Source organism: Alosa alosa, chromosome 2, assembly GCF_017589495.1.
Source record: "Alosa alosa isolate M-15738 ecotype Scorff River chromosome 2, AALO_Geno_1.1, whole genome shotgun sequence".
Lineage (NCBI taxonomy): Eukaryota > Metazoa > Chordata > Actinopteri > Clupeiformes > Clupeidae > Alosa > Alosa alosa.
Window position 1 is genome coordinate 37,074,073 of NC_063190.1, and position 19,730 is coordinate 37,093,802.

The 19,730-nt window shown below is 43.9% G+C and overlaps 2 protein-coding genes across 6 annotated transcripts in view; both read right to left on the reverse strand.

The window, feature by feature from the left end:
- Nucleotides 1-686: 686 nt before the first annotated feature.
- Nucleotides 687-12,429, reverse strand: dub (duboraya). Of its 5 annotated transcripts, none has more exons than XM_048267850.1 (7): nt 12,200-12,429; nt 8,350-8,436; nt 6,356-6,436; nt 5,697-5,768; nt 3,110-3,322; nt 1,869-2,489; nt 687-1,658 (listed from the first exon to the last, which is right to left on the reverse strand). In XM_048267850.1, exons 1-6 carry the CDS (start codon nt 12,203-12,205, stop codon nt 1,914-1,916), a joined length of 1,035 nt encoding a protein of 344 aa, XP_048123807.1. In that variant the 5' UTR covers nt 12,206-12,429; the 3' UTR covers nt 687-1,658; nt 1,869-1,913. The 5 variants fall into 5 exon arrangements, with proteins under 5 accessions (XP_048123807.1, XP_048123797.1, XP_048123788.1 ...); XM_048267840.1 differs by lacking the exon at nt 12,200-12,429 and adding an exon at nt 10,049-10,529 and having other exon boundaries at nt 6,356-6,433; XM_048267831.1 differs by lacking the exon at nt 12,200-12,429 and adding an exon at nt 10,049-10,529.
- Nucleotides 12,430-18,050: 5,621 nt separating this feature from the next.
- Nucleotides 18,051-19,730, reverse strand: part of rb1 (retinoblastoma 1) — a 66,801-nt gene continuing 65,121 nt past the window's right edge. Inside the window, exons 26-27 of the mRNA XM_048267818.1 lie at nt 18,666-18,712; nt 18,051-18,503 (exon numbers count right to left, since the gene is read on the reverse strand). Coding sequence (XP_048123775.1) covers nt 18,409-18,503; nt 18,666-18,712 — 142 coding nt within the window. The 3' untranslated portion in view covers nt 18,051-18,408. The remainder of the gene's footprint in view (nt 18,504-18,665; nt 18,713-19,730) is intronic.

The following is a 19,730-nucleotide window of genomic DNA, read 5'->3' on the forward strand; positions in this document are numbered from 1 at the left end:
CTCCAGTTGTCCCAGTGCCGTCATGAGTCACGGCACGATGGCAGCTCGATCCTGTCATGCCTCTTCAGAACATGCCTTTGTGCTCCTACGTTGTGTTAAGGGTAGGAATCATTTTGGACACGCTATCGTTGTGTAAAGGGTAGGAATCATTTTGGACACGCTATCGTTGTGTAAAGGGTAGGAATCATTTTGGACACGCTATTTTTTAAAAACGCTTCTTTTTTTGATTCCATGTTTCTACCACATGTACCACCACAAGTAATGTAATGTCCACATTACATTACTTACTTGGCATGTGGCGGTGTCATTTTCAGTCAAAACAAACATATTGGTCAAGAGAAAATCAACATTAAATCAATCAATTTGCTAGGGGTATGAATCATTTTGTTCTTAACTGTAGTCTTACTCAGGACATAGCTGTGGCATATAGTATACTAGTCTTGCGCAGGACATAGCCCTGGCATATAGTATACTAGTGGCATATACTGTAGTATACTAGTCTTGCGCAGCACAAGTACTGTGTCGTTTACTTCCATTCTGCACCAATCCGTTTGTGCAACATGTACAATAGCACATGGGTTGAGTTTCAGGAATTAATGGGATAGTGCAGGGGAGAGCCCCCCTAGTGTTTAAAAATGGACATTACTGCAGTTTAAACCTGCTTAACATACCACAGAATTGCATAATCCAGCCAGAAAAAACAGTAACATTTATTTACATTGTTTCCAAAGACATCCCCTAAGTACAAAAACACTGCAGCAAATGTATCAAAGTTACACTGATCAAGGCAAAAATTAATTCAAAAGTAACACTGATCACAGTTGAAATTCTTTGATGACCTGTATGTACACCATTATGGTTAGAGGCATTCAAGAACATTGCTATTCATAGAAACTAACAAGAAACAGTTACACAAGACACAGTTAGAAATTCCCTCAAAGTCTAATGATGGCCATGAGCTCTAATAATTGACAATAAGATACATTCTGTGTTGTGGCCGTAAACAGCTACAGTATGGTGCGCTATCACACAGCTTTATGATGTGTTCATCACTAACATATCAAACGTAACTTCACAACGGTATGGAATGGGCAAATACTGCTAATCCAGCACATGGCAAGTGAACGCAGAGGACAGCCGCCACATCTGGAGACTACAATGGAGTCACCCCTGTTCTCCCATGAAAGAACCCGAGTTATGGATCAGGAGTGGATCCACATCACAGGACTGACAAGTTATTTCTCTCTTATGTTAACAGTGTGAGATCAGTCGTTTATTTCTCTCTTGTGTTTACATTGTGAGATCAGCGTTTATTTCTCTCTTAAAGATTATGAGATTGTTTTTTTTTTCTCTCTTAAACATTCTGAGATTAGGTATTTATTTCTCTCTTGTTTTAATGTTGTGAGATGGGGCGTTTATTTCTCTCTTGTTTTAACGTTGTGAGATGGGGCGTTTATTTCTCTCTTGTTTTAACGGTGTGAGATCGGGCGTTTATTTCTCTCTTGTTTTAACAGTGTGAGATCGGGTGTTGGGCTTGGCAGAGGTCTGTTCTGGGCAGGTACCTTCCCAGCGTTTTACTCCGTCCAGTCCTGGACGCTTTAAAAAGTCCCAGGTGATCTCATTCTGCTTCAGTGCTCCTCAGGCGTTTCAACTTCATTCTGCATCACAACATGGATAAGCATGAGTCACAGAGTCAAAAATATAGCACAAATAAAGAGGCAATCAAACATTAAACCAGCAATAAACACACACAGTGACACAATAAACACACACAGTGGCATATAATATGAGCCACTCGAAATCTTCATGTAAATCTTTGAGGATTAAAGCATTTTAGAGTCTGAGATAAAGAGCGTGCGGCCGGCTACCTTGAGATCCTGGGGTCCACGGTCCTCCTCCGCCTCAGCCCTCTCTTACACTTCCTGCTTTACGGTATCTGCTTCCTGCTGGTCAGCGCTGGTCTCTGAGGGGCCGTCTTGTTTCTCCGGCTCAGGTGTATCTTTCTCGGCCGCCTCCCTTTCTGCTGTGGACGTCTCTACTGCACGGTCAGCCTCAGCAGCAGCGGCGCTAGAGGCTTCATTTACGAGCTTGAACTGATCCGTAGGTTTGACCTCGGCTTTCCCCTCGATCGGGGGTTTGACCTCGGCTTTCCCCTCGATCGGGGGTTTGACCTGGGCTTTCACTTCGATCGGGGGTTTGACCTGGGCTTTCACCTCGATCGGGGGTTTGACCTGGGCTTTCACCTCGTCCACTACTTCTGCCTCCTTCACACTAGCTGCCTTTGTCTCGGGGTCAGGCACGCCGCGGTCATCTGTGTGTTTCTCTGCTGTGAGTGCATCTGTTGGGTGTGTCGCCTCACTCTCTCCGTCTGCAGGCTCCACGGGTGAGGAAGTCCCACTGCCCCCCCCCTCGCCGTCCATCTCCTCTTCGCCCGCCCTCCTGACCCGCCGAGACGGAGGCCGACGCCTCACCGACAGCCGAGCTCTGCCCTGCGAGAACAGAGACGGACATCTTTAGGACATCGGGACACTGTTAGAGTTACAACACTGACCATTACAGACAGCTCTCCAGAGTGTGAATTACAGACAGCTCTACAGAGTGTGAATTACAGACAGCTCTCCACTGTCCAGAGTGTCCAGAGAAATTCTCCTCCTCTTGCCCACATACATAATAGAAACAGGCTCTTAGAACAGGACACACACAGGCTGCAAGACTTTACACCGTATTGATGCTGTATGAGTAGACTACTCTGCTCTTCTCACCGTATTGATGCTGTATGAGTAGACTACTCTGCTCTTCTCACCGTATTGGTGCTGTATGAGTAGACTGCTCTGCTCTTCTCACCGTATGAGTAGACTACTCTGCTCTTCTCACCTTATTGATGCTGTATGAGTAGACTACTCTGCTCTTCTCACCTTATTGATGCCGTATGAGTAGACTACTCTGCTCTTCTCACCTTATTGATGCTGTATGAGTAGACTACTCTGCTCTTCTCACCTTATTGATGCCGTATGAGTAGACTACTCTGCTCTTCTCACCTTATTGATGCCGTATGAGTAGACTACTCTGCTCTTCTCACCGTATGAGTAGACTACTCTGCTCTTCTCACCTTATTGATGCTGGGCAGCAGAGCAGCATCTGCTGGACTCTCAAAGCTGGCGGGGGCTTCCACCGGCTTTTTACCTGCCCTTGGCATGGGGGCAACAGGGCTGCTGGGGCAGTTGGGGGAGGACCCTGGGGGCTGTAGCCTCAACCCCGGGCTCTTCGGGGAGGGCAACATCGGTGTGGGCGACAGGGCCAAGGGCGACAGGGCCAGGTTGGACTGCAGGATGAGACACCAGACACTACATGAGGACCAGCGCTCTGGCACAAAGACAGACCCACAACACGGCTCTAACAACTAAAAACTATAACACGGCTCTAACAACACAGCTATAACAACACAACACGGCTATAACAACACAACACGGCTATAACAACACAACACGGCTCTATCAACACAACACGGCTCTAACAACACAACTATAACAACACAACACGGCTCTAACAACACAACTATAACAACACAACTATAACACAACTATAACAACACAACTATAACAACACAACTATAACAACACAACACGGCTATAACAACACAACACGGCTCTATGAACACAACACGGCTCTATGAACACAACACGGCTCTATCAACACAACACGGCTCTATCAACACAACACGGCTCAATCAACACAACTATAACAACACAACACGGCTCTAACAACACAACACGGCTCTAACAACATAACTATAACAACACAACACGGCTCTAACAACACAACACGGCTCTAACAACACAACACGGCTCTAACAACACAACATAACAACACGGCTCTAACAACACAACACGGCTCTATAACAACACGGCTCTAACAACACAACACGGCTCTATCAACACAACACGGCTCTATCAACACAACACGGCTCTAACAACACAACACGGCTCTAACAACACAACTATAACAACACGGCTCTAACAACACAACACGGCTCTAACAACACAACTATAACAACACAACACGGCTCTAACAACACAACACGGCTCTATCAACACAACACGGCTCTAACAACACAACACGGCTCTATCAACACAACACGGGTCTAACAACACAACTATAACAACACAACTATAACAACACAACACGCCTCTAACAACACAACACGGCTCTATCAACACAACTATAACAACACGGCTCTAACAACACAACACGGCTCTAACAACACAACACAACACGGTTCTAACAACACAACACGGCTATAACAACACAACACGGCTATAACAACACAACACGGCTCTAACAACACAACACGGCTCTAACAACACAACACGGCTATAACAACACAACTATAACAACACAACTATAACAACACAACACGCCTCTAACAACACAACACGGCTCTATCAACACAACTATAACAACACGGCTCTAACAACACAACACGGCTCTAACAACACAACACAACACGGTTCTAACAACACAACACGGCTATAACAACACAACATGGCTATAACAACACAACACGGCTCTAACAACACAACACGGCTATAACAACACAACACGGCTCTAACAACACAACACGGCTCTAACAACACAACACGGACCTAACAACACAACACGGCTCTATCAACACAAGACGGCTCTAACAACACAACTATAACAACACGGCTCTAACAACACAACACGGCTCTAACATCACAACTATAACAACACAACACGGCTCTAACAACACAACACGGCTCTAACAACACAACACGGCTCTAACAACACAACTATAACAACACGGCTCTAACAACACAACACGGCTCTAACATCACAACTATAACAACACAACACGGCTCTAACAACACAACACGGCTCTAACAACACAACTATAACAACACAACTATAACAACACAACACGGCTCTAACAACACAACGCGGCTCTAACAACACAACACGGCTCTAACAACACAACACAACACGGCTATAACAACACAACACGGCTATAACAACACAACACAACACGGCTCTAACAACACAACACGGCTCTAACAACACAACACGGCTCTAACAACACAACACGGACCTAACAACACAACACGGCTCTATCAACACAAGACGGCTCTAACAACACAACTGTAACAACACGGCTCTAACAACACAACACGGCTCTATCAACACAACACGGCTCTAACAACACAACACGGCTCTATCAACACAACACGGCTCTAACAACACCTATCCCACAACACGGCTTGGCTTGTGGTAGTAGGTTAGTCAGGGTTGGCTTGTGGTAGCTCTTTAGTGTGAGTAGGTTAGTCAGGGATGGCTTGCGGTAGTAGGTTAGTCAGGGATGGCTTGTGGTAGTAGGTTAGTCAGGGATGGCTTGTGGTAGTAGGTTAGTCAGGGTTGGCTTGTGGTAGCTCTTTAGTGTGATTAGGTTAGTCAGGGTTGGCTTGTGGTAGTAGGTTAGTCAGGGTTGGCTTGTGGTAGTAGGTTAGTCAGGGTTGGCTTGTGGTAGTAGGTTAGTCAGGGTTGGCTTGTGGTAGTAGGTTAGTCAGGGATGGCTTGTGGTAGTAGGTTAGTCAGGGTTGGCTTGTGGTAGTAGGTTAGTCAGGGTTGGCTTGTGGTCAGGGTTGGCTTGCGGGCGCGGGGCCTGGACATGCCGCTCTTACCTGCAGCTTCTCGATCAGAGCAGAGTTCCTGTTCCTGGAGCGGGCAGGACGTGCAGCGGCGCCGTCTGACTTCTGAAGGAGACAAAAAGACATCAATGTGGCAAACAGGTGTCCTGTTGGCTTTGTCTTACTGTATGTCCATAGACCATCTAACTATTATCATTATCAGCTCAAACAAATACACAAGCCTGATAACATCATGATAATCAAATATGTAACCATGCATATCCTGAACAAATAATACAATAGTATAATCTTAATCCAATGATGGCACTAATGAGCAGTCATAATAATATCACAGTAATAGACCTCTGAAGTTCTCCTACAAAAAAGCTGCCATCTTTGACATCCGGTATCTGGCGATGTTTCCTCTGGGGAATGATCGCACCTGTTAAACTCTCGCAGACGTTTTTGTCCTCTTTTGTCCTCTTTTGTCCTCTGCCGTCGAGTGGACACTGTGATCTCTGGTACATGAAGGCGGCACACTTAGATTTTTGCTACCCTAGAGCTATAGGTAGTTAGCTTCAATTAACAACCGGATCTCCTTATATGGGCAAAGATGGCCGTTTTGGTTCTTTTTTGTAGGCAAACTTCAGAGGTCAATGAACTGACTCTGCACCAGATGGTCCAGTAGGGGGCACCGGAGTGCTGGCTCTCACCTGCTCCTCTGCCTGGCTCTCATCACCTGTGGCAGGGATCTGGAGAGTACGTGGGGGCCTCCGCCGAACCGGCTTATTCTGCTGAAGAGCAACACCAGAGTCCACTTTAGAATGGCAGCACAGACAGGGAGCAGAGGTGGGAATGTGCCTCAGCACAGACACAACACAGGGAGCAGAGGTGGGAATGTGCCTCAGCACAGACACAGGACAGGGAGCAGAGGTGGGAATGTGCCTCAGCACAGACAGGGACAGGGAGCAGAGGTGGGAATGTGCCTCAGCACAGACACAGCACAGACACAGGACAGGGAGCAGACGTGGGAATGTGCCTCAGCACAGACACAACACAGGGAGCAGAGGTGGGAATGTGCCTCAGCACAGACAGGGAGCAGAGGTGGGAATGTGCCTCAGCACAGACACAGGACAGGGAGCAGAGGTGGGAATGTGCCTCAGCACAGACAGGGAGCAGAGGTGGGAATGTGCCTCAGCACAGACACAGGACAGGGAGCAGACGTGGGAATGTGCCTCAGCACAGACACAACACAGGGAGCAGAGGTGGGAATGTGCCTCAGCACAGACACAGGACAGGGAGCAGAGGTGGGAATGTGCCTCAGCACAGACAGGGAGCAGAGGTGGGAATGTGCCTCAGCACAGACACAGGACAGGGAGCAGACGTGGGAATGTGCCTCAGCACAGACACAACACAGGGAGCAGAGGTGGGAATGTGCCTCAGCACAGACAGGGAGCAGAGGTGGGAATGTGCCTCAGAACAGACACAGCACAGGGAGCAGACGTGGGAATGTGCCTCCTGCTATCTGAGGTGGGAGCTCACACTGCACTTGAACCCTGCCACATTAGACCTGACATTGTCAGGCCTAAACACATAATGGGTGTCATGTCCAATCGTTATCTCTTATGATGGTGTTACATTATTAGAAAATGGTCAGAAATTAAGAATTTTAGCTACCATAACCGCTTATGTCACATGCTACTGTCACATAGCTCAGCTATCATAACATCATATTATCATGATAACTACAGATTATGCTGGCCACTAATTATCCTAACTCGTTATGACATTTGCCATGACGTGTTCATATATGTTAGTCTAAAATATGGCAGGGTGCAAGTAAGCTGCTGGTGGTATTCTGCCACCAGTGACTATAATCTAGAAAGGCTCATCAAACACGAACACTGTTACAAAACAGATCTGATAATTATGCTACCATGCAGTGACTATAATCTCAGAAAGGCTCATAAACACGAACACTGTTACAAAACAGATCTGAAAAGGGACATGAGGTGGCGCACAATATGAACATGTTAGACACAGAAACACACTGAGCACAGCAAGATGAACATGTTGGACACAGAAACACACTGAGCACAGCAAGATGAACATGTTGGACACAGACACACACTGAGCACAGTCAAGAGATGACCAGTGGAGGAGATACAGGCAGTTGGACTATGAGGACCTGAGGAACGCTTGATAGTAGAGACGTCAGAATTCACAAACAAAAGAAAGAAAGACGGCCAAAGGGCTGGCAGGCTGGGAAGATGCTGTAGTGGCCAAGAGCTAACGCAGGAGGTGAACAAATATAGATATTCTACGCAGGTTTGTGTACTTTGTAATTTGGCACTGCAAGCTGATTTAAGAATCTTGAGAAAACTTCTCAGCACACTACAAACAGTTCTCCTCATTTCTACTAGATGCATAACATATCTAAAACAGAAGAGCTCAAGAATTACTGCAGCATTATTAGGTCTGTAAGAAATGACACACAAGAGATTCTTTTCCTTTTGGTTCCAGTGAGGGATTGTCTTCCATCTTTGCACACCGAACTATATGACATCATCAGCCAGCGAACAACGAGTCCAGCAGCTGCTGGAGAGGCAGCAGAGAAGGAAGAGAAGAGAAGAGGAGAAGGGAGGAAGAGAAGAAGAGAAGGAAGAGAAGAGAAGAAGAGAAGGGAGGAAGAGAAGATGAATCTCACCCCATCATAGCCAGCACAACTGGAGACACTGTGATCTTTAAACTTTCCAGCCAATTCAGCAACAGACACTTTAATAACAGGGTTCCCCTGGAACACAGAAACAGCAACTCTTGGAATACCAAAGGCTCATCTTTATGGGCAGAGCATCAAAAGCAAAATGGCTTCTGTCGTGTCATGGAGGCGTGACAGTGTGACTCTGACCTCGGTCTCTCTCTCTGAATACAGACCATGTGCATGTTAGTGTAGATTAGTTTAACATGTGCAACATGAAAGATATATTTTACACAACTGTAACAAGAGAAACTGTTCTGTCCACACATGTCTGACTCCCAAACAACAAGGTACAAGTTCACTGATTCAGATGCATCATGTTAAGCATGGTAGCACCTCGGAAGAATGCGCTCATTCAAACAAAGCCAAATAATTCCATAGATAGACAGTTCATCTGAGTCATGACAGACAGTTCATCTGAGTTTAAGTCAAGTCCACTTATTTTATGGCACATTAACGCAACAGGGTTGACCCACAGTGTTTTAAAAATAATAAAACAATAATAAAATAATAATACAATACAAAATGCCAAAAGTACAAAGAATGAAAAAACAAAAGGGGCTTGTTTATTGCAGAGCACTAGCCTAGAATTACATTTGCTGCCAGGGCTAGTCTAGCAACTCTCCGTTGGTTTGTGAGCTCCAGAAATCGAAACTTAATCAGGTCATTGAAATCGTGTATAGAGTCGTTTGGTGGGCTTAACATAATGATTGATGGCAGAGTTGCAATGGTTTGGCTTGAATTCCCTGCTACTTGAAAACAAATATCTTATTGCGTCATATTGCGTGCAGAGGGAATTTGAAAGACAACTGATTATCCCGCTCCTCGGACTGAGCACTGCGAACGGTGAGTGTCCAGACCCTACATTTTAATGTGGGTCTGGCTCGCCAGGCTAGCAGAGCACAGGAAGTTTCGAGTTATTTAGGAGGCTTTCTGTTTGGGTCTCGTTCTAACCGGTTGAACATAGGGTTGCCACCTGTGTCTGACAAAAATCCTGGACATTTTGACCATCCAATCGACCTTTTTGTTTGTAAGCAACGGCGCCTTTCGCACATCTAACCCAAGATAAAAACAGTCATTCTAAGCGACAATTGTATAGCTAAAATTAGTAAGAATGACAATTTCTAGTTATTTGTTTAGTTAATTGCTTTAGCTTTATTTAATAGCAACCTTTATTATTTTGTTATATTTTCAACAGTTTTTAGTTGTGGACACCTGGGGGCAGTATTGAGAAAAAAGGGGAATACATAATTAGGTTCTGCTTTTTTGCTTATGTGGAATAAACTTTCCTTTCTCTGTCTCTCCTTGTCCCACACACTCTCTGTCTCCACCTTACCATTTCTAATGAACCTCCACGGTGCCTGCCCCCACCACCACCACCACCCATGTTATGCTACGTCATTTTTGTAGAGCCAATAAGGCTGTGCATTCGTTTATGGACGTAGGCACGCTTCAATTAAACTGAAATACACATTTTGCGCATCATGTACAAAAATCAGGGACATTCAGTGTCCAGGATTTTTATTTTCCTGGACAGACCATGAAAATCCTGGACAGGTGGCAACCCTAGTTGAACAGGGCACATTGAATTGATTTATACCTGAGCAGCTGTGTGTCTCCTGCTGCAGCTGTAATGTGGTCAACAAACCTGCAGTGTGGAAACAGAAACTTGATTTCCGGGGCTCGGTTTGACACATGTTGAAGGTTGACCTGCAGATAGGCTAAGCGTTATGTAGAGGTGAAATGTACCGTTACATTTACCAGAACGCAGGGAGAAGTAAAGACCTGCGCACCTGACCACAAGCCCATGCAAAACAAGAGGGTCACACATTACTGACATTTCACTTCCTGCCAAAGGAGCCTCTGTGCTGCCGTGAGCTCATGGTTTGGCCTCAGCTTCAAAATGAGTCTAATCTCTGACTTAACTGAGCTTTGCTGATAGAGTCAAAGGACAAAAGGATCCCAAGAGTCCAACCCAGTTCTCAAATTAGCTAAAGTGCACTCTCTCACTCTCAGATATGTAAGGTCTTTGTTGTGACATTATCCAGGCGGTGACTTGTTGGTGCCAGACACAGTAGTGGAGCAGTAATTTGGCTCCTGTGTGGATACAAGGAAGTTTATCGTCACATGCATATAGTTACTGGATGTAAGAAATGGAGTGAAATTATGTCTGGTGTCAGCCTTTTTGTGCATTTATGGGGGGGGGGTAAAAAGTGTAGTAGAAGAGGGGTTTAGTAGATTAAGCGGCAAGGGCTGCATAAGAAAGGTGGGGGAGTATTGGGATTGGGGGCACCAACAAAGAGCACCCAAGAGCAACAGAGGCAAGGAAAAACTCTGTGTAGGCTACATAAGCAACCACAACAACTCACAGGTTGATCAGAGAGACACATAAGCCCACAGCAGGCCAGGCAAGAGTGTCGCAAAACAGTACAGCGGATTGGACACATCTGGAAATCTAAGTGTGCCAGATATTTGACACGGCAGTAGACTCCTAGCGCATGTGTTTACGATGTTTACCGTCCACTATGTCTATCATTTTACACGACAGAGGCCAAACAGCGACCACCCAAATAGAAACAAACCGCCAGCGAGAGTTCCGGGCCCGCACAGATCCGCGCCAGATCCGGTGCCAGTGTTCCCCGCTGCTGTCAGGGCGAGCTCTCTCTGACAGCTGCCGAAATGAGTGGCGCTGAGCCTCGGCCCTGCCGGAGGGTTCGCATAGCTGACATTCAGGAGATAATGAACTCGCATAGGCAGCTCACCACAGAGACGCATATCTACTACCACCGCGCAGCCCCACTCCGGCAGGCGGTGCAGCTCAACCGGGACCGAACCTGGCCCTCGTGCGGCGCGGGTTAGGACTACATCAGACACAGGGTCGATGACATTGTGTCAAACACATGGCTTACTCAAACGGCGAACTTCCTCTTACTTTCTATAGCATCGAGTGATTTTTTTCCCGGTCTAAGCAAGTCTAGCCTACAACATAGCAGAACATTGCACCTCTCCAATTCCAATTCCAATTTAAAGTGATCAAAAAGATTTCTGTCATATCTATCGGGCTCACATTCCATAAGACCAACAGGTGTTACTTATCTCTACACGGAGGTCCTTATTCGAAATGGCAATAAATCTAAGTGAACATATTATGCGTCTCCATGCAACGCCTCATCTAAAAACATTGCCCATTCCAAATGGATCATATTCCTGAGCATATATTAAGGTTCCGTTACTTTGAAACATGTTATGTAACGTTATTAGACACCACCGGAGTGTCATTTTCATCTCACAGGCCTGATGACGGAGGTGTGCGTCTCTGCTGCCTATCTAGGTGTGCCTAGCGAAATTCCTCATCCGCACAAAACATGAGCTCATAAGGTCTGTGGATGATGTACGCTGTTTTAATTGTGCTTCATATATTAGGCTACAACTGCATCCATTGTTTCCCACTGTGCCACTTACTTAGTGAAATGCACAGGACACACCGCAGACAACTGCTAACTACAGAGGCACCGATTTCATAGGCTACAAACCAGTCTACAAAATTATTTGGTGATTTAATGACGCAATTTAATTCAGTATATCAGTAATAAAAAATAAATTAAACAACTTTAAAATAGGCCTAGTCATTCAGTAAGCTATTCTGTCAAAACAGTTTGCCGAAAACTGTAAACTCTTCGTATAATGAATAAAAACACTTCCAGCTACCGTTTTTCCAAACCTTCGACTTTATCAACGTCAATCTGGCGTTTCCTTGTACATTTGCGAGTCAAGGAAAAGCTAAAAGAAGAAACTTTACCTCCATCAAGACTGGGTAGCCTACAACTGGCTCTCCGATGTCGTTTTATTCTCCGACTCCTGGTGGTAAGACTCGTTCACACTTGGGCCTAATTTCTCAATCCTGTGTTCAGACGAGCGCTCTGAATAGCCGTGGGCCTGTCGTTACTGTGTCGAGGAAGGTGGTCCTGCAGTTATATTTAGTTTGAACTCTCCCAGTGTTTGCAAGGTTGCGAGATAGTTTCGTGTGTGTGACTCACCCGCGCGCTCCTACCGCCCTTTACAAACGGGTTTCATCCCTCACTTCACAGCTGATAGCTACCAACTCCGCCGAGGGTGTAGTGCGCGCTGCCCTGCTATTTTCTGTAGAGTGTAATCTGAGCAAGCAAATCATGTGTTGAATAAAATTCTGTCAAGCGGCTATTTGAGTCTGACAAATTCAACATCCACACTATTACATTCTCGTCAACAGTGAGTCAGTGACACTACCCTAGCTGCCATGGCCCTGACTGAAGTTAAGGGATAGGCTAGTGTGCTGTACCTTCAGATTCATGAATAATATACCATGCACAGAAAAAAAAAGTACATCAACCAGATCTACATCCCATTCTAAAGGAAATCCGAGAAAAAAAAAACCTTCACGAGACAACGGAAGCTGCACGTGACATTTCCTTCCTGTCACAGGCTTCCTGAGAAGCAACAGTAGACTACCATATAAGCCCAACCGTCACAAGGCAAACAAGATGTTCACAGCCAAACAAGCTAGGGCACACCGAGAGGCCTTTTGTTTGTCCATTTTTAAAGTCTAGGCTACAATAATTCTAGCTATACCTAATTTAAACAAAGATTTATACCAATAGGTAAAGGTACACCAGCACTCCGTAATCAAGACAGAATTTCTAGGTGCCTTTGCACTAAGGGGACTTGAATAGTTACAGTGCATGAAAATGCACTGTACTGTTCTTCCTAGGCAACAACTTATTATTATTATTCCGCTTACCACTTTTTCCGTACGCAATTTCTCTTGAACAGTTTAACTTAGAAACGTCATTCAAACTTTGTTACGTAGGTCTTCAAACAGATCGGGTTGGTATGACTTTTCAACTTTGAAACTTTTATACTTTTTAAACTATTAAAGAAAAACTTTTTTATAAATCCCCATAGACTTAACATTGCCGATTGTGACATCATAATAGGCCGTTAAGCAATTAGAATCCTATGGCAGGTGTTCAGGCCACCTGCAGCCTCAGGCTTTAAGCATACAATCTGGGTCAATTAAGACTACACATCCTATTCAACTGTTTCCTCTGCCCAAAACTGTTTCAAAATAAAAGTCCTCACTACAATAATCCACTGTTAAACAATGTAACCCATTAAACTACTTAACTTTTTACATTCAACTTTTAAACGGTCTACTTTTAAACTATCATTAAACTAGCTTTCTATCAACAACTTTTAAACTATCTACATTCAACTTTTAAACTATATACATTCACTAGCTGTCCATCAACAACTTTTAACTTGTCATCAACTGTCAACACTTTTCATCAACTATGACTCCTACCCACTGTAGCTAGTTAGCATGGTTAACAAAGTTAGCATGTTAATATTTTTAACAAAACTGCTAAAAATGATTAGCTAGGTTAGCTAAGTAATATGGTTAGCATAGTTAACATGCTAACATGTTAGTATGTTAGTTAGCATAACTGCTAAAAATGATTAGCGAAGTTAGCTAAGTAACATGGTTAACATAGTTAGCATGCTAGTTAACATAGTTAGCATAACTACTAAAAATGATAAGCTTGGTTAACTAAGTCACATGGTTAACATAGTTAACATGTTAGCATTGCTAACATGGTTAGCAAAACTGCTAGAAAATGTTAGTTAAGTTAGCTAAGTAACATGGTTAGCATGTTAACATTGCTAGCACTAGTATAAAACATTAGCTAAGTAGCATGGTTAGCAGAATTATAAATCTTAGCATAACTGCTAGCAAACATTAGAGCCATTCCAACTTTCAGTTATCGTCAAATATCTACCTATACACAGCCATTAAACTATTTGAATATCAACATTCATTAAACTGCTAGAAAACATTAGCTAAGTAACATGGTTAGCAGGTTAGCATTGCTAACACTGCTATAAAACATTAGCTAAGTAGCATGGTTAGCATAGTTAAAAATCTTAGCATAACTGCAAGCAAACATTAGAGCCATTCCAACTTTCAGTTATCGTCAAATATCTACCTATACACAGCCATTAAACTATTTGAATATCAACATTCATTCAACTTCCAGTCTGTCAACAACTTTTAAACTATTTACCTTCAACTTTTAAACGGTCTACTTTTAAACTATCATTAAACTATCTATTAAACTAGCTGTCTATCAACAACTTTTAAACTATCTACTGTCTATCAACAACTTTTAAACTATCTACATTCAGCTTTTAAACAGTCTACTTTTAAACTTACCACAAGGCCAGCTCGATCCAAACATTCTCATCCATGGCTAAATGATACCCTCCGATCGCAGCGCACCAAACTCAGAGCCGCGGAGAGGAAATGGCACAAATCCAAACTAGCTGACGACCTCAAAAACTACCAGACACTCCTGACCTCCTTCTCAGCCAGCATCACTGCTGCTAAGACTGCTTTCTACCATGACAAAATCAACAGCTACAGACACTTTCGAAAACTTTTCTCAACCTTCAAATCGCTACTCAACCCTCAGCTGCCTCCTCCTCCATCCAGCCTTACTGCAGATACCCTCGCCTCATTTTTTTTTTACAAACAAAGTGGCGGCAATCAGCAGTCAATTCTCTACATGCCCACTCAACGATCTGACTCAGATACCGCGACTCCTACAACCTCTAGGGACTGCTGGAACATCTTTTTTTCAGCATTCACGCCTCTCTCCGAGAGTGAAGTGTCCAGACTCCTGACATGCAGCCGCCCTACCACATGCTCGCTGGACCCTATACCCACGAGCCTACTTCAGTCCATCAGCCCGACCATCGCTCCAGCTATCACACATGTGATCAATGCCTCGCTAACCTCCGCACATTTCCAACAGCGTTCAAAGTGGCCCGGTAACACCATTACTTAAGAAAGCTTCTCTCAACCCTGCTCAAGTCGAGAACTACCGCCCTGTCTCACTACTGCCTTTCCTATCCAAAGGCATTGAACGAGCAGTCTCCAAACAGGTCTCTGACTTCCTTTCACAGAACAACCTTCTGGATCCAAATCAGTCTGGGTTCAAAAGCGGCCACTCTACCGAAACGGCTCTGCTGTCTGTAACAGAAGCCTTAAAGAAGCCAGGGCGACCCGCCGGGTCATCAGTACTCATTCTGCTTGACCTATCGGGTTGCCTTTGACACGGTTAATCACCGTGATCCTTCTCTCTATACTGCTGACATGGGAATCTCGGTTCTACTCTCTCCTGGTTTGAATCCTACCTCACAGGACGCTTTCGTTTACGTATCATGGCTTGGTCAGCTATCCGCACCTCACCATCTCACCACAGGGGTCCCCAGGGCTCAGTGCTGGGCCCCCTCCTCTTTGCTATCTACACCACCTCCTTGGGACAGATTATCCGTTCGCAGACGGCTTCTCATACCACTGCTATGCAGACGACACACAGCTCTATCTGTCCTTTCCACCTGACGACCCCTGGTTTCAGCACGGATCTCAGATTGCCTTTCAGACATAGCATTTCAGACATACCACCTCCAGCTGAACCTCTCAAAGACTGAACTGCTGGTCATCCCAGCTAAACCTACCATACACCACGACATCAACATCAAATTTGACTCCCTGTCTGTTTCACCGACCAGGACTGCAAGAAATCTAGGAGTTGTTCTCGACAACCAACTAAACTTCTCAGATCATGTTGCCTCAGTCGCCGGTCATGCCGTTTCGCACTCTACAACATAATGGAAAATCAGGACTTACTTGACTCAAGATGCTACCCAACTTCTGGTTCAGGCAATAGTCATCTCACGACTTCGACTACTGCAATGCCCTCCTGACAGGTCTCCCAGCCTGCGCGAGTGAAACCACTTCAGATGATCCAGAACGCGGCGGCGCCTGGTCTACAACCAACCCAAAAGGGCACATGTTACCCCGCTGCTCATCCAGCTACACTGGCTACCTATGGCGGCCCGCGATCAAATTCAAGTCTCTAACGCTTGCCTACAAAGTAGTCTCGGTTCTGCTCCCACCTACTTGAATGCCCTCATACAGACTTACACTACCTCCAGACCGGCCGCAAGCTCCTCTGATCGAACGGCGTCTAGCTCTACCACCGCACGCTCAAGCCAATCCAAACTTTTCTCATCTGTTGTTCCTCGTTGGTGGAACACACTGCCAGTTCCTACAAGGGCAGGGACATCCTTTTCCACTTTCAAAAAACTCCTGAAGACCCAGCTCTTTAGAGAACATCTACTCTCTTAGCAACACTTACAACAAATCTTACTGATCCTAGCACTCACCAGCCGTTTTAAACTGACAAGTAACTGCTAAAACAGCACTCACCGGCCCACTTATTCTTACTGTACTCTAATGTTTTTTTTTAAACTGTCCTAAAATTGTGAGAATTGTTCTAAAACTTACTGTTTACCATGTTGTTAGTCGCTTTGGTTAAAAAGCGTCAGCCAAATGTAATGTAATGTAATGTAAACTATCAACTTTTATTAAGCTATGCAACCACCATGTCTATCCTAGCATCACCGTAGTAACCATCTCTGTATTATCTGTTTTAACTATACATGATATTTTACATCACAACTTTAGCATTTTCATGCACTGGTAATTCCTTGGAATTGCATTTCTAGTTCTTATATGATGGTTCCATGTGGGTCGAACCTTTGAGACAGCACACTCTGTTGGGAAACATCAAACCCCATCACACTTAACTTGGATAGTTAGCCCACTATCTCCAGACGCTCCGATTAGCAGCAAATTATCTGCTGACTTCGTTAACTACAACTTATGGTTAAGGTTTGGATTTGATTAATGTGATGTTTAGTAATTGTTCAATAACATGCTGCACTTGAATCTTAACAGATCTCTGTGAGCAGACTATCCAAGTAAAGTGTTACCCAAAACCTAACTGCTCAAAATCACATCCTGAGATAACAGTCATTCAATAACACCAAAAAAGGACTTGATCACAAGTACAAATCACTTCCCCGACACCAGCTAATGTGCTCCTCAAGTCAATATATGACTTCTGGCAAAACTTTCCTTGTAAAAACAATGTGGGCAACATACAATGTGTCCCATTTAACTGTACCTGATAAGCACCACCCGCCAGGTAAATCAAGGGTTCAATACATCGTCACTTATGGTACCTGATAAGAACCACCCGCCAGGTAAATCAAGGTTTCAATACATCGTCACTTATGGTGCAGGTGAAGATCTGCACCACCATGTGAGACTAAATGTTTACTGGAAGACACAAAAACAAGACCGGCGGAGACACACAATAATACATTTATTCTTACCAGATGGCATTTCCAAAGGCTTTATCTTTTTATATTTTTCCCCTTAGGATAGAAGAAAAACATTTCTTTCAAATATCAGACATTATAAAAACAGTAAACTGTAGTATGATCTGAAATATCAAGTCTTTTTAAAGAAAAAAAAAACACTTTAGACCATGCAGTAAGATTATGAAGCTAAAAACAAAAGATAAAACAAAATAAAACGCAATCCGACAACCTCCTCTAAAATATATTATGATCCAAAATTTGATTTTGCAAAACACCACAGGAGTTGTATATTTAGCATTTCGACAAAGCTATTCAACTACTCAAAAGTTTCTTAATATTTCAGAAATATTCAGCTAATTGAATGTATCACACCACCCCCCCCCCCCCTCAGTCCATGGGTTCTTCACTCATTATTTCACTCAAAAATCTGAAACTAACAGAAACTGCTACATTAACATAATTCAGAAAAAAAATAATAATGAATAATTAAACAGTCAAGCCAAGTCCACATCACAGGCCCTTGCTGTAATGAGTCACTAACAGTATAAAAAAAAAAAATCCAATAAAAAAAATTAAAAACAAAAAAAAAAAAAATAAAAAAAAATAAAATCAGAAGTCCATGATTCAACAGGATCCAGAGCAGGCTTGACCAAGAGCGTGAGCAGTCTGGTGGATACAACACTCCAGACCCTCGATCCTTCCCCTCCACCTCGATGTCGTCTTCATTGTTGACAAAGCTCATTCGTGTTTCTCCACTCCGTTTGGAACTTCCACTCTCGCAGACTCTGCTTCCTCCTTCATCTTCTGCTCCTGCATCCGGCTGCGAGTCGAGTCTACAACGGGAAGAAAGTGGCCAATCAGCCATTTTAAATGATAACCATTCACCATAAATAAGGGCTCGCCCTCCTTACAAAAGCCAATTTAACCACTGGGTGGCTACACATGATGTGATGGTGTGGTGGCTACACATGATGTGATGGCATAGTGGTACTCACTCATTTCTGTAAGCTTCTGAATCAATGCTGATCCTCCACTGGGTTTGCTGGGGAGGCAAACACAAGCTTTGATGTTAAATTGCATTCCGCAGTACATGGGAGAACTAAACACACCACACTCACTAACACTCGTTAAAGGATTTAGTTTGAGGCCGAAAAGCTTAAACTCTGAACCTGCAAATACCTGGGTAGATAAAACCCATGATAAAACCACAGAATAAAATCTGTTTGGTTGGTGGTTAGGGCTGTCACTTTACGTTCGAAAATCGATTGCACAATCGATTGGACCAAACACCACAAGTTTCGAAAACTAAATTAGGGAATCGATTTTAACCAAATATTTACACTATTAATTTTAAACGAAATAAACAAATAAAAAAGATAGGTGTAACAAAATTCACAAACAAGAATATAAGAATATAAAAGAATTCCGAAGTGCAGTAAGCATTGCGAAAGCTAAAAAGAAAATTCCCACCAATTTTACGCACCGGGAACAGCAGTTTCAATCAGCTGCTGTGCTGCTCGTGTTTTGCCAAAAAATGGAGGACAACGCGATCAACCTGTGCGACATGTAGAGAGACGAGTAATAGGCCCTAATAACTTCAGGAGTTCGATGTGGAAGTACTTCGGATTTTTGGTATATCAAACTATGGAGAAGAACAAAGCGGTAGGCTACGCAAACTGTGCAATCGAGTTCTACGGAGGCGAAATTTGTTTGACATTTCTAATCGTAAACACAGACACAGCTACGTTGAAGCCTGCAGTCATGTCACTGATGTAATGGCAGTCCACTTGGCTTACTGGTTTTCGAGAATGTTGCACTTCTGTTTGTCATTGTGCACCTAAACTTCCGTAAATAAATCATCAGAAATATTGCTGGCTTGCGTCTACAAAGCGCCCTCTTTACGTTAGGGCCTAATGCCTGTTAGTTGTTTGTGGATTGGCCTATATTTGGCGTTGAAAATGGAAACGTCTTTAGACATAAAACATCGATTTTACAATCGATTCAATGAACACTTATGTCTCAAAAATCGAACAGGATTTTTTTCACAAAAGTGACAGCCC